This window comes from Cynoglossus semilaevis, chromosome 10 (genome assembly GCF_000523025.1).
Source record: "Cynoglossus semilaevis isolate Cse_v1.0 chromosome 10, Cse_v1.0, whole genome shotgun sequence".
Lineage (NCBI taxonomy): Eukaryota > Metazoa > Chordata > Actinopteri > Pleuronectiformes > Cynoglossidae > Cynoglossus > Cynoglossus semilaevis.
This window is the reverse complement of record NC_024316.1, coordinates 13,614,605-13,628,559: the sequence shown is the minus strand read 5'-3', so window position 1 is coordinate 13,628,559 and position 13,955 is coordinate 13,614,605. Positions and strand designations below refer to the sequence as shown.

At 39.1% G+C, this 13,955-nt stretch overlaps 1 protein-coding gene across 4 annotated transcripts in view; it reads right to left on the bottom strand.

The window, feature by feature from the left end:
- LOC103385104 (low-density lipoprotein receptor-related protein 1-like) overlaps positions 1-13,955 on the bottom strand; it is an 88,765-nt gene that overhangs the window by 53,929 nt on the left and 20,881 nt on the right. For all 4 annotated transcript variants that reach the window (XM_025059514.1, XM_025059516.1, XM_025059515.1 and 1 more), the window contains exons 3-5: positions 9,301-9,438; positions 1,253-1,372; positions 299-427 (exon numbers count right to left, since the gene is read on the bottom strand). In XM_025059514.1, the coding sequence (XP_024915282.1) occupies positions 299-427; positions 1,253-1,372; positions 9,301-9,438 (387 nt within the window). The remainder of the gene's footprint in view (positions 1-298; positions 428-1,252; positions 1,373-9,300; positions 9,439-13,955) is intronic.

Sequence of the window (13,955 nt, the reverse complement as noted above, 5' to 3'; positions counted from 1 at the left end):
GCAGGTTTTGACAGATGACAGATGTGCAACAGGACCCTGCAGAGAAAAAACATGCAGAGGAGTTGTTCCTTTACTGCCGCGCACACCTGTAACACATCTCTTTGTAGTAAACAAGCCTGTAAAAACGCGGGGGTGTCGCACCATGAAGATGTGATTATGCTGCAGGGAGCAATTTCCAACAGAGAAACAAATCAACTCTAATCTTTTGTGGCCTTTGTGGCTTAAGTTACCACTGCATCCCTGGCGTCTGCGTGTGTGTGTGCGTATGTATGTGTGTGTGTGTGTGTGTGTGTCTCACCAAGTTTGGCTTTGCAGGATCGGTTGTCAGGCTGCAGCAGGTAACCCTCCACACAGCTGCAGGTGTAGGAGCCCTCAGAGTTTGTGCACGTCTGACTGCACGTCCCGTACACGTTGCATTCATTGAAATCTACAGAGGAAAAGGATTAAATGGGTTTTTGTATCAGGGCTGCCACACAGCTTACAGATATTAGTGGTACTTTGAGGTAAGCAAACGAGGAGGGATTACTGTGGAACATGCCGTTTTGTTCTCTAGTGGAAAATGTAATAAAACAAGATCCGTCCAACAATAGAATATTTTAATCAGATCATTGACAGGGCAGATGTGGGTTTGTGATGAAAAACAGGATTATTCATGATTAATGGTGATGGTAATTAATCATGATCTAACATGATTACCTGAGGTACATTAGCATGCCTAAATATGACAAAAAAAAAAAGTTTTCTTTTCTGTGTATTGGTGGAACAGAAAGACAAACAACAGCAACAGTGCCTGTGTTTTAGAACCTGTTTTGAATTATGACTAATCTAAATAATGGAAAAACGTGTTGGAGGACAAGAGTCATTACTGTATGTCTTGACGGAACATTTGTTGAGTCAAGCCTTACTTTCAAAACTTCAAAAAAAAACCTCTGTTACTGCGTGCTGGTGTCAAGATACACATTTCCAGTTGAAGTGCTTGAGTGAAACTGCAGTATGTTCAAATAACGTCTGTGTTCACTATTAACTACAATACAAATAAGAGCAGATGAACCATCGCATATACAGTGGGCGTCACTCTGCCCATGTGTTTAAAGGCTTTAAAGAAATTTTAATCTGATTTCACAAATAAATTAATGTTAAAATGAAAGTTTCAACAGTTTCTAAAAACATGTGAATCACAGTTTCTGAACCACCAGGCACAGCAATCAGATGATTACTTCAGTCTTGCTTTTTCCCGAATGTGCCCACTCACCTTTACACGTCTTTCCGTCTGAAGCGACCTCAAAGCCATTTCTGCAGTAACACTGAGGCCCATCGTGAGTCACCGCGCAGTGGTACTGACACCCATGGGACGCACAGGCTGGTGCTCGTGCTGTTCAGAGAAAAACAGAATATTTTACATACTGTTAGCTGTGTAGTTACCAAGGAGAAAAAGCAGGGGAAGAAATGGCAAAATTAATAGTGGTTAAAGTAACTGTTGCTTCAAGACCTGTTGTTTAAATATTCAACGAGAAAATAAAAGACAAAAAATATATATATACTGTATATATCGCTACAGAGAAGACAAAATTTAAAGTGAAAAAATAAATAAAATATTTTTAATGAAATAAAGAGCTAATATGCTAGTGATTATGTGTTATGAGATTGTGATTGACTTGTGGTGACTACTGTGTGGGGATGCCAGTCAATGCCCCCCCCCCCATGGCTGTGGTCATTACTTATATACATATGAACAACATGTGACTCATTGACACTCCTGCCCTGAAGCTCAACAGAGAAAATATAATATGTGAGAATGAGGCTTTATGGAGATGATGCTAATGATGAGGGTCAGCGCTCATTTATTCAACAACATTCCTTTTGTCTCTTTACATCACTGTCCCTTTGTCATTGGTTTCCTCTCTCCACCCTGACAGATTTCATCTCTGCATTACGATGCTGGCATGAAACACTGTATGACAAGCCTGTAGCTTTGTGCTGTGGCTCTGCCATGTATCAAACACAAGCTACTTTGAAGCTTCTCAACAGCTGCAACAGCAACAGTCCATGAGCCAACACTGTTATGTAACACATCTGAGCTTATAGTGTTTTTAAAGTATAAAATGTATCTTTAAAAAAAGGTCAGGAAATGATTAAAATAACTGACAAGAGGATTCCAGTAAAGAAAAAAAAAGTGAAGAGTGGACACATTAAACATACAGTAGTTGGTGACAGCATGGCTCTGAGCAGAGGAGAGCGAGGCAGAGAGGGGCTTATTATACAAAGGCTTTGGCACTCTGGGCCACAATGAGCCTTTTGTTGAGGCCCCAGTGAAAGGAAGAGTCCCCCCAGCAAACAGTGTGGCCCATATCGAATCCATTCACCAAGCCTCACACTGTGAGTGACCAAAGGCAGCTACAGAGCTAAAACACCCCCCAAATCCACCTTCGCTCAAGGTCATTTTGGTCCATTTAGTACCCGGGGATATTCCACAGGTATCGGGACACGACATTAGTACAAACCCAACAACCCAGGATTAGGAATAAACAGCAACTAACTGTGTTTTTTAAATCATTTAATACAGTAAACCCTTGTTTTTCGCGGGGGTTACGTTCCAAAAAGAACCCGCGATAGGCAAAATCCGTGAAGTAGAAATCTTTATTTTTTTTACAATTAAATACTCAGAAAAAGAAGAGAAAGAACGAACAAACCATTTTACAGTCTCAACCATTTGTTTCACAAATAAAGTAAAATAAAAGTACTTTAGAAACGTTTCAACAAATAACTTCTGTAATGTACTGTCAAATAATAATTTTAATCATCAACGTGAACAGAAGGCTTCAAATTGCGGAGATCAGCACCGCCCACCGTGAACGGGAGAAAATTAAAAATGATTATGAAAAAAATACAAATTACCTGGTCTTGTTGCGGGCAGTTGCAACCCTTTTTGAATCCTTATTAAACCTTATTGCTGCTGTCTTCCTTATGTTTTTTTCTTCCTTCTTTATGGAACGAACGGAAGATTCATTAATTCCATAATGCCGACCTACAGCCGCATAGCTTTTACCTTCATTTAGCATGTCCAATAGTTTTACTTTATCACCGATAGACAGCATCTTTCGCTGCCTTTTGGTCCCTACCGCAGGTACTTTTGCCGGTCCAGAGCGTTTTGTCGACATTATGGGGTTTGATGAACTCGAAATTGCAAGAGAATTTGCACGTACGTCATGTCAATTTGGCAAGCTGTTTTACGTACGTGTACATATTAAACCGCAACGTTATTGGCGCACAGGTAGAGAAGAAGCGGAGTGACTTTTTAGCCAATCAGAATGCAGAACACAATGCACGATGCAAATCCGTGAAGTAGCGAAACCGTGAAAAGTAAACCGCGTTATAGCAAGGGATCACTGTATATCCTATTCTAATTGAGAGAATTATTTTTCTTAAAGATTATTTTTGAATTTTGAATGAATGAAAATCATAGAAAATAGGCGGAGGCAACACAGAGAGTTGTAAAGACAGTTAACATGGCTTTAAAATGACTAGAGTACTTGAGAACGTTTGCGAGTGCTAGCCTGCCAGCTCAAAGCAAACAAGAAACAGCGGCGTGTCAGATGTTTGAGCAGGGGTTAATAAATGAGACAAACAACCACTCAGTGACACACTACACACACAAAAGACAATGAGTCCAGTCCTTTCTACTTGTAAAAACCATTTGAAGCTTTCACCTACATTCTGTCAAGTCACTGTTACACAAAAGCTAACGGCTGAGTCATATTAGCATCTTAGCTCTAGCTTTTACTTTACCTCTGTAACTTTGCCTTTTGTCATTTAAACCTGGTGACTTCCTGCTATTTTGTCCTTTAATTTTGTGTGGTGTGACAGTTTAATAGCGTGGCTGATATGATATGAGATATGATACTGTATGACAATAAGATATGATATGATATACATGATGTAATAGACATGTAACCATGTGATAAAGACTAACATGATATGAGGGGAAACGTTCAATGACAGACTTGCTAATTTTATCAATTTAAATGAACACTCATGGAAACGTTCAATGACAGACTGGCTAATTTTATCAATTTAAATGAACACTTGTTATCACTTTGTATTTATATGATATATATAATACTATGTGCATTTTGCTACTAAGGCCAGTGGACGCTCACTTCACTCTCTTCAACTTGTGATTTAAGTTATAGTTAAGCACCACTGACGCTGCTCTGGGCCCCGACCACAGCTGGTGTATCAGTATTGCACATAAAAAAGGGGGGATGGGGGATGGGGGCACAGGGGTAGAGGGTGTTTAGAAGAACGAGACAATGAGAAAAAAGAGGAAAAACTGCCAACTGGAAGAAAACGATGGAAACTTGTCTTGGCACCTGTCCACTGTTGGAAGAGGGACGTGTATTTAGGTTGACATCTTCCCCTAAAATCCAATCATGAGGCTGATGGTTGGTGCGGCAGGGAAAGCCCAGTTGAATGAGGCAGAGACAAAGCGGTTTCAGGGTCATGGTTGTGTTATGCAACAAACTTGTCATGACTGAGTGATTTCTCAAACCTCTCTCCTTAAACAGGATTAGCCTATTTATCCATCAACCGCCTTGAAATCACTTCCCTTTTTTTGTTGAACCAAAAACACAGCAGAACAAAATAAATCCTGTCTTTATCTTTATGACATCTAGAAAAACCTAATTGAACCAAGAATTATACAAAACAGTCACTTTACAAAGAGTTTCTCCTGCACTGAGTGACATTTCCCCAAACAGGTAATTTCCAGGACATTCCTACCTTTGTGCTCTCACTGTTTGGGAACATGTCTACACGTGTCCATGTCCTCTACCTGTAGCTGATAGGAACCTGTTTCTCTGCATGGTTCCCATCACACACAATTTAAACTTCCTGAAATTAACGGCTAATAATATTGCACATCATCAAGTATGTTTCCTCAACGTGAGAAGAAGGTCTTTAAAAATGCCTTCAGGAACCAAATCTGTCTAGAAGGCTACTCTGGATACTGTTTTGATACAAGACCTGGTCCTACTGTGTCTCTAGTCCCTATCTTGTCCAGGGATGCCAGATACCAAATAATAAAGTAACGTACCAGCGGTCTAAGATTACAGACTTTGAGAATTTCTGGTATTGCTCAGATCAATCTAAACACATTTCAATAGGCTGTATATATTGCTTCATGGTATTTTTTTCCAGTGACTTGAGCACAGACTTGAACCTGGACCTTAAGAGCACAACTCAAACATTTTTAATAATTCAGATTCAAATTTGAGATTCTGGGACTTGAAATTAAAGGTTACTTCTTCAGTAACTGCTTTGTTTTTCTATGGTGACTTGGAGTCGAAGTAGGTCCTCAACTGAACTAGATTACTTGCACTAACTCTTGTCAATTTGCATTGACATAAACATTTTTTTATCATATGGAGTTCATTCAGAACATATGTGACATCAGACCGTGGCCCTGTGTAACCTTCTCTCTTGGCTGTTTAAAATGTAGAGAACAAGGGCGGTAGAAGAGTCATCTTCTTAATGTAAAGCAGCAGCAGAGGTTTTACTCTTGTAAGAAGCAGGTACTGTTGAGCAAGGCAATTTAAAGATGAAAATGATTAAGTGTACATTCAGGTAATGTAGGCGTAAAAGGCCTAAAAAAACAGAGTTTACTTACTGGCCATTTCTTGCAGGCCCTGCAGTCAAAGGGGGCAAAGTAACCATTTGCAAACACAACCCCCGGCAGCAGCTTGAGTAATGAGCAAACAGTAGCAGCCAAACAGTGGCAGCACGCTGTCCCCAACGCCCTAAATCCAACCCTACAAAAATGTACCAATGCACACACCAAGTGGCCACAGCGTGGCAACAAGACTTTCAAACACGCAGGATAGAGTACACGACTGAGGCACAGAAATATTCCAGGAACATTCCTTAATCTGAAGCCGAATTATAAGTAAAGAAGGTTGCGTTTGTTCTTAAAATCGGTGGCATCTCTGTATACAGTGATGGCAATAAACCAAGTCTTATCGTGCTAAACAAACCGACGGGGGCCAATAAGCTCCTGTGGGTCAAGGTTCTGTTATGAATAAAGATGAAAATATGGTCGTTCCAGCCGCAAACTTCCATGTAGCCTACGACTGAATCTCATTCCGCATTTAGTGGGACATGAAGGACAATAAAAGACCGCTGCATGCATAAACAATAGCATCAGGCCACGACCATAAACACAGCGTCCTCTGGGGCAGCGAGAACAGAGGATAATACTCTGTGTGGTGTTTCTATGACCCCGTTTCTTCCCATCCCTATCAATCAGGAAACTCAGAGGGAGGCAGGTCTAAGACTTAGCCCCCTGGAGAGACCCCGTTTACCCTCGAAATAACAGAGAAAGCACAAATGCAGGGGCTTTGGATCAATGAGAAAAATCAGCTCTCAACCAAAAACACAACAACAACATAACTGTCAACTGTCAGTTACTACTATGTTTAGTCACACAGGCCTGTTTAAATTTAGACCTGGAACATTCAATGTGGACTGGTTTGAGTTTTGACCACAAGATGCCAAAGATCTGAAGTTAGACAAGCAAAACCAAAGAGCTGAGTGTCACTGTTCTGGAAGCCCAGAGAGAGAGAGAAAAAAAAAACATGTATAAAAAAATGTAAAGATACATTTGGCAAAAACTGACATAGCGGATTAGATTGATATGTCATAATAGAAGTGGAAAAATTAAATAAATTTATGTGACACTTTTGTACATTTATTTTATTCTTATTTTAAATCAGACCACCTGTATCAACTGAAATATTTATACTATTTTCACAATGTTCCTGGGACAATGGGCTGATCCACTGATCCACTCTGTGTAAATGGAGAAGAATGATGTAAAAACCATATCAAATGTATGACTGACCCGACCTGCTACACCCTGGTTTTTTTTTTTTTAACACTCTCGTCAACAACTTTGGAGGATTTATATGAACACACTGACTGACAAAGTCTGCTTTCAGACGTGGACAGCCAGGTACACACGCACAACCCTGCTGCAGTTTGTACAAGCACACACTAGGAAGCCTGTGAACAGCCAGGCCTTTCGCTGCAGAGAGGGGAGAGCCTGCAAACAGCAATGCCAAATCTGCCGGACACACACTGGCCATGTGTTTGTGTGTTTGTGTGTTTGTGTGTATGAAGCAAAGAGTGTTTTAGGGGTGTGTATTTGTGACTGTGTAGGCATTGTTTGAGTGTGTTAGCAAATTACATACACACACATTAGACCACATGAACATGTAGTATCTTGGTGTGTGTGTGTATGAAGGTGTGCCTTAACATTGACTTACTGAGGACAGCTGGACCTGTGTACTGTGTGAGCAGCTGGTGCACTTTGTTGACGTCATTACTGTCTGGTGTAAAGTTTTTTGCGAAAGTGATCATGAGTGTGTGTGACAGCAACAATTAGTGTTTCTCTGTGCAACTTTCTAATTCGTCAGTGTTTCCTGTCTTTTCAGTATTTAGTTTTCTATGAGCAGAAAAAAGAATAAAGAGTTTGAATCTACTTGTTCTCTACAGCCAATGTCAACACCAGGGATATTTATAATATAATATAATATAATTTATTTTTGTTTTCAGTAAATATTTCTTCTTCTTTTCAGATAGTAAAGGTTGTGTTCACTTGTTTCTTCATCAGGAGGGAATGGCTTTAAAATATATATAACTTAATTTTGGCAAGGAGTACCTGTCTACATTAAAAATGCATGAGAAAGTGGTTTGGGAATACAGTTGAGGGGTGAGTTCTGGGAACCTGCTATCAGTCAGAGCAGGCTGACCATCTTTTGTTTTAGTCTAATTTAAAGTGTTACGATTGGATCATTTATTCATATTAAGACTCACTCATATATAAGTGGAAGCAATAAGTGATAAACATTACATCATGTCTGAAGAACTGCAAAACAAGTACCTCAACTAACTGACAAGTGTCAAAACATGTTAACAGGAGTACTTAAAGGGAGCCAGACTCATTTTAAATTTTGATAAAGTGATTTCTTGTTCCAGGAAAAGAAAACAAATTGAAAAACGAATTGCGGCACCACTTATCACAGCTATGAAACAGGCAGAAAAGATAAATCAAAAAGCCACAAGGAATTGTGGCACGACTTATCACAGCTATGAAACAGGCAGAATGGCAGACAGCTTTATCTGAGGACCGCCTTGCTGAGTCACTGAATACTGAGACACTCCTCAGAAGGCAGTCACTGTTTGCTCTTTTGTCTGCTGCCACAGAGACCAACACTATGGAGCGAATGTCCTCTATCTCTCATTCTTCTACAGTCACTAATTGACAGTTGGATGAGCTTCTTCTTAAAAATGAAGCCTGAATGCTCTTTGTTCCCAGAGCAACTTGGGAAACCTCCGCACAATTGAGCTGATTGATAAATTAATTGCTTTTTTCCCCTGTAAACAAACATGTCACTGTGACTACACAAACCAGAGCAGAGCGGCTCATTAAAGGGGCAGAGAGAGGAAGATTATCAGAGAGAAACTCAGTTGTTTTTATAGAAATTAGATATGTAGCAACTTTAGTCTAATATGCTGTTTTGTATTCCAGTCATTGCTTAATATGTCCAAACAATTTCTGCTATTTCAAGTTTAACAGACAGCTATAGATATGATGGGTTTCATTATAACAGCCTATGAGTCAAAACTCTGAGACACAGTTAAAAACATGTACACACATGATAAAAATAATGATAATTGTTTAAATGATGTTCATAATAATGATTTTAATTTTGTTGCTGCCTTTTGAAATCATGAATTACTGCAAAATACTTTGTTAGCTCTGGTTAGCTGTTTTTAGCTCTTGTGCTAATGGCTTTTAGCTGTCATGCTAGTGTGGTGGAGAATTGCTAGTGTTAAAATGACTCACTGTACTGAATTCATCCATAAGTCAATTTATCTGCTTATATTACAATAGCATAATAATTCAAAACAAATATTTTTACCCAACAATCATTTTTGATATTCCTGGTATGTTATGTCAAATGAAAATGCTACAAAACCTAAAACCTGACAGCAGTTACAGCCAATGCAACTTTTAAAGCTGCCGTTTGTAAGGAACAACCAGAGAAAAAGACGTCAGACTGCAGTGCTCTGCACAATAGAATCTGACTGGGCATACTGTCCTACAAAAAAGGGCAGCTCTCTCTTGTCTGTGTGTGGCAGAACGGGTGTGAACAAAGTGATGGTGCCATCTGTTACACTTGAGTTGCAAGGAAAAACTGAAGCCATAAAATGGATGTTTGTGTGCTTCTGTTAGTTTATTACCTCTGCAGTGAGGCCCCTCGTCCCAGCCATCGGTGCAGTCGGGGACTCCATCACACAGTTTACTCATATGTAAACACACATCTACATCCAGGCAGCCGTGTTCATTGACGGGACACTGGTTCACTCTGCTGTGTGTGCCTGCAACACAAACAAAACACATTCATGTTACCATAAGAGGAAATGAAGACAATTCTATCAAATGAATAGAAACACTGATTTAAAGACATGATATGGTTCAATAGTTAATGTAAAAGCGGGGTAATAGTCCTGATGTAACCAAATATAATTCCTTTCTTTGACAGGCTGTTTCAGATTTGAAAAGCCTTCCTTTTCTATCTTGGGATGAGAGCTTGAGGTAAGTCTTCATGAGTTCAAATGAGGTTAAGTCACATCAATCATCGTGCGAGATAACAGAGGAGGAGGGTAACCTGTCACTCCGACTATAAATGAGCCCGGAGTAAAGAAACGTCTACAGCGTCCACATGTAAATTATTTTAGTATATGATGTAAATCACATCAGAAAACAGGCTTCTCTCCAGCTTCTCATGCAGAAATTACATTTTTAAAAAACACTCTGAACTGTAAAGGCAACAAGTACAAGTTGCTCGATTTGTGGCTTTTACTTGGAACCGAAGATTTAGCATTTTAATCATTAAATAGTGAGTGAATGAAGAAGGGTCTCTATGATTTACCATTTTTAATTATGGCAGGCTAACTGCAAACACCATGAAAAAAAGAACATAATGGAGAGAAAAATCTCTGGGAAAAAAAAATAACCGGATGCCAACATTTTGTTTTGTCTGCAACCCTAGCTGCTGCCTTGTGTTTTTCTTACAGCAAATCTCGGTGATTTTTCTTCTTAGACACATGGGTTAGCACAGACTAAACCATCCAAATGATGTAAAAGAAAACTTATAAGATGAGGCTGCCTCCTTCTACTGCTCTGTGGTGTCAGCGCTGACATCTGCACAACCAGCGAAGATGCTTTTTTTATGTGGTCTGCTACAGCAGCTCTCACTTGTGTATAAGTCGTAAATATATCCTAACTCTACCTATGCATCAGTGTGAATTTGAGTATAGAAACAGCAAGAGCTACCTCAAAATAAGGCAATCTGATCTTTAACTTGTCATGGCACTAAGTTTCAAAATATTACTTATACATAGTTTATTTCTGCAGGTGAACATGAAAAAAAATGCTACGTCTTCATCATGTAGGAAAGGAAGTGTTTGAATACCATGTCAAACTATAAGATAATAAAAAAAATACATTTTTACAACCAACTTCAACAAAAAGATACATTTAAAAAAAAATTAAAAACAAGATTTAAAAAAGCCAAGAAATATCCAGAGAAATGTATGAGCTTGCAATGTAAAAGTTCTCATTTAGTTATAAAAAAACAAAAAACGAGAGAGTAAATGTTTCATGTTTCAAAAACTAATGATAAAAAACGTATTGAAAGTAGACTAAACATTAGCCAAAAACCCAAAGTATAAAGTAATTAGTTAGCAACAAGGTAGCAAAATCTTAGCCAAAATATCGCAAAAAATGTTAAGAGATTATCAAACGAACTGCAAGCCTAGAAAATGCTAAATGATATGTCAAAAGATGCTTCAAAGTGTTTCAAAACAAGAAAAACTAAAAGCAAGACAAGAAATGAATAGTAAACATTGGCAGCAGAAAAATCAATGTTAAAGAAAACTAGAGTTACAAACCTAGTGAACCAAGAAAAAGGCAAAAAGATTTAAAGTCGATCAAATTAAAGTTACAATATTTCCTGCAGTAGAAATCATCTAAAATACCCTGAGTTATATTTACATGGATAAGCCTCTTTCCTTTTTCCTTTTTTACATGTGCTCCTCTGGTTTGGAGTACATGACTATGCTTTGGTTATGACCACTTCAGCTGTGGTAAGAAAAGCACTGAACTCTCTAACCAAGTCAACTTGTCATCAGATTTTTGGAAATTTCTTCCAGCTCGTCACAAGTTACAATTCAAAGATGTGTCAGATGTTATTGGAACTAAAATATTCAGCAGCCCATAATAACTTAACATGACTGTTGCATAACTGCAACTTCTGTTGGCGTGTGCTGGAGAAGGACAAATACACAGAGTCTGAAAGGGTGTGGAGGAGGGTGAACGGATCAGGATTTTCACCGTTCCAAAAAAGTGTTGACTTGTTTCTGAGTGGCATCAGAACAGAACAGTAGAGTAGATGCGGTCTCTTCTTCCCCTCTCGTTCTCCCACACTGTTCTCTTTCTCCTCTCAGCCCACAGTACAGAGCAAACAGTTTGCTTTGGCTGTTGTTCTTCTCTTCTTTTCCTCCTTCTCCAACTCCCTTTTCTCTCTCTCTCTCTCTTTCTCTCCCGCTCTCCAACATCTGCTGACCCATTTTAGAAAAACACTAGCAGCAGAGGAAAGAAAGTTCACCCTCCTCTACAGGAAACAATGTGTAGAGTTCTGTGGCTTATGTGTGGAGCTGCCAGAGGCTTGCTGTGCATGATATCTGCATATGTGCAGCCTGCGGTGTAAACCCGTTACAGATGCCTACCTCGGAACCTCACATTCACAAAGTCCTCTGCTGTCGGAATATTAAGGAGCTGAGGCAGACGGAATGCAGAGACTTTGTCCTCTGTTTTTGCTTTCATCTACTGGGAGTCTTTAAGATTTTCAGCACTCACTGTCTGGGGAAAAACAGGCGGAAGTCCTTGAAATGGCTTTGGTAATGGCCACTCCTGATGACCTGACAAAAATATAGCCAACTTTAGCCAAATCATGGATGGGCTCTCTACGCCTTTGGCCATGTTATACGAAAGTAAAAGGGAATTATTTAATTAATTATTATATTTAATATAATTATATAAAAGTGGTCGTGACATGATGGATAGATCTGATAATATGAATTGAATCAAATATTTCAGATTGTTCATTTGATGAAAAAAATCACTGTTAACCTAGATACAATTAAAGAATAACCAGAAGGGTATGAGAAACACAAATAATGCTAATTTTGACCAAATACTGATTGGATAAATGTGGCGATAGAATCTTCCACCATGTAAGCCAGGCTTCAATGGACGAACTGTTTATGGGATGGGAACAAGTTTTTAAAAAATGTACCCATGTCAAACTACAAAAATAACAGAACAAAGTTTTTTTTTACAGAGAATATGAAATATAAAGGCAAAACATTTGCCTTTATGTTATTAATAACAGACATTCCTGTAGAGTCCTCTGCACCGACTACCCCGATCAATCTCCTCACACATTACAAGAAATCTAACCTGGAAACTCAACTCTAACAAGGGCCTTAAGGTGACAAATGCTTCCACAGTGATCCAACCACAGCTGCCCGAGTGGAAAATGGGCCACATTCAGACTCCAGTATCAGACTCTAATAGATTTGGCTCAGAAGGAAGCTTTCCCATCTGGGGGAAGCTTGCATATTAGCAGCCCTCCTACAGCCCCAGCCTCTAAAGCTTCATTTACATTTTACTTCCTAAACAACCACTGGAGTCCAGGCTGCAGCGTCGTTATCCCAGCCAACAGTTGGTCAACAGTTTAAAGGCCCACTGTGTAAGACTGAGGTGAATTTATTTTATATACCATTTATATTGGCTGGATCTGGATAACAAATCATTTGACTGATGCTTTTAGGACTGGACACTTAGCCATAATAGGGAGTTGTGGTTTTGAAGGAATGGGTCTCCACCACTGACAAAATCTAAAATCCAAACATTTTCTTTCTGGGACATAATTGGTATTAAAGCTAAAAATAGGTTGCTGTGATTTACTCACGATTAATAGTGATTGTAATTATTTGTCATGATTAATCTAGACAAATCAACAATCCTAAATCTGACGATTAAGGTGTTCATTTTGACATCCCTAACATTGTTGTGTTCTGCAGCTGTGCTCCTTTTTATTCCTTGCAATTTGGGCCATAAAATAATTCTGCGTGTTAAAGGTTTTCAGTTGTTGTTATAGAAATAAAAGTTAATCTTACGAGCCAATAAAAGAGCCAATAAAAGCATAATTAATAAGTTACTAATTAACTTTTGAAAATGTAGCTCTCTATCGCCAACGTGTGATCTGTTTTATTTCAGCAGATACGTGTCTGAAACCTTATCTCCCAAACCACCAAATAGGCTCCAGTGAAAAGAAACAACATTTCTGAAAATACACATTTCCCTTTGTTCCCGTTCAGGTGATGGAGAGTTGGCGACTCAATATTGTTTCAGTATCGTGGAACATGACGCTCCACTCTAGAGTTTCACCGGCTCTCGCTGGAGTTTGACAGCCCCGGAGACAGCAGTGAAACCGAGGACAATAGGAGACACTTGGCACTGGAGTGGATAACATGCAGAGAAAAGAGGGGAAATTACAAGTCTCGCGTCGATGAGAGGGCAAAGTGGGCATAATTACATTATTGCACTCCACTGTTTGCGTGGATCAGATAACAGTGACATCAGAATAAGTTTGCTTTGTCTACAGCTTAAGACTCTCAAAGTTGTTTTTTTTTTTTTTAGAAGAATGATATTATCAAGTCAAAAAAGGAAAAACCCAAATGCCAACCACCTCCTGTAACACTTGGGGCGATGATTAAGAGCTTTTACAGCAGGACAGTCTGGTAGACTCGGTCTGATTGGGTGGGGA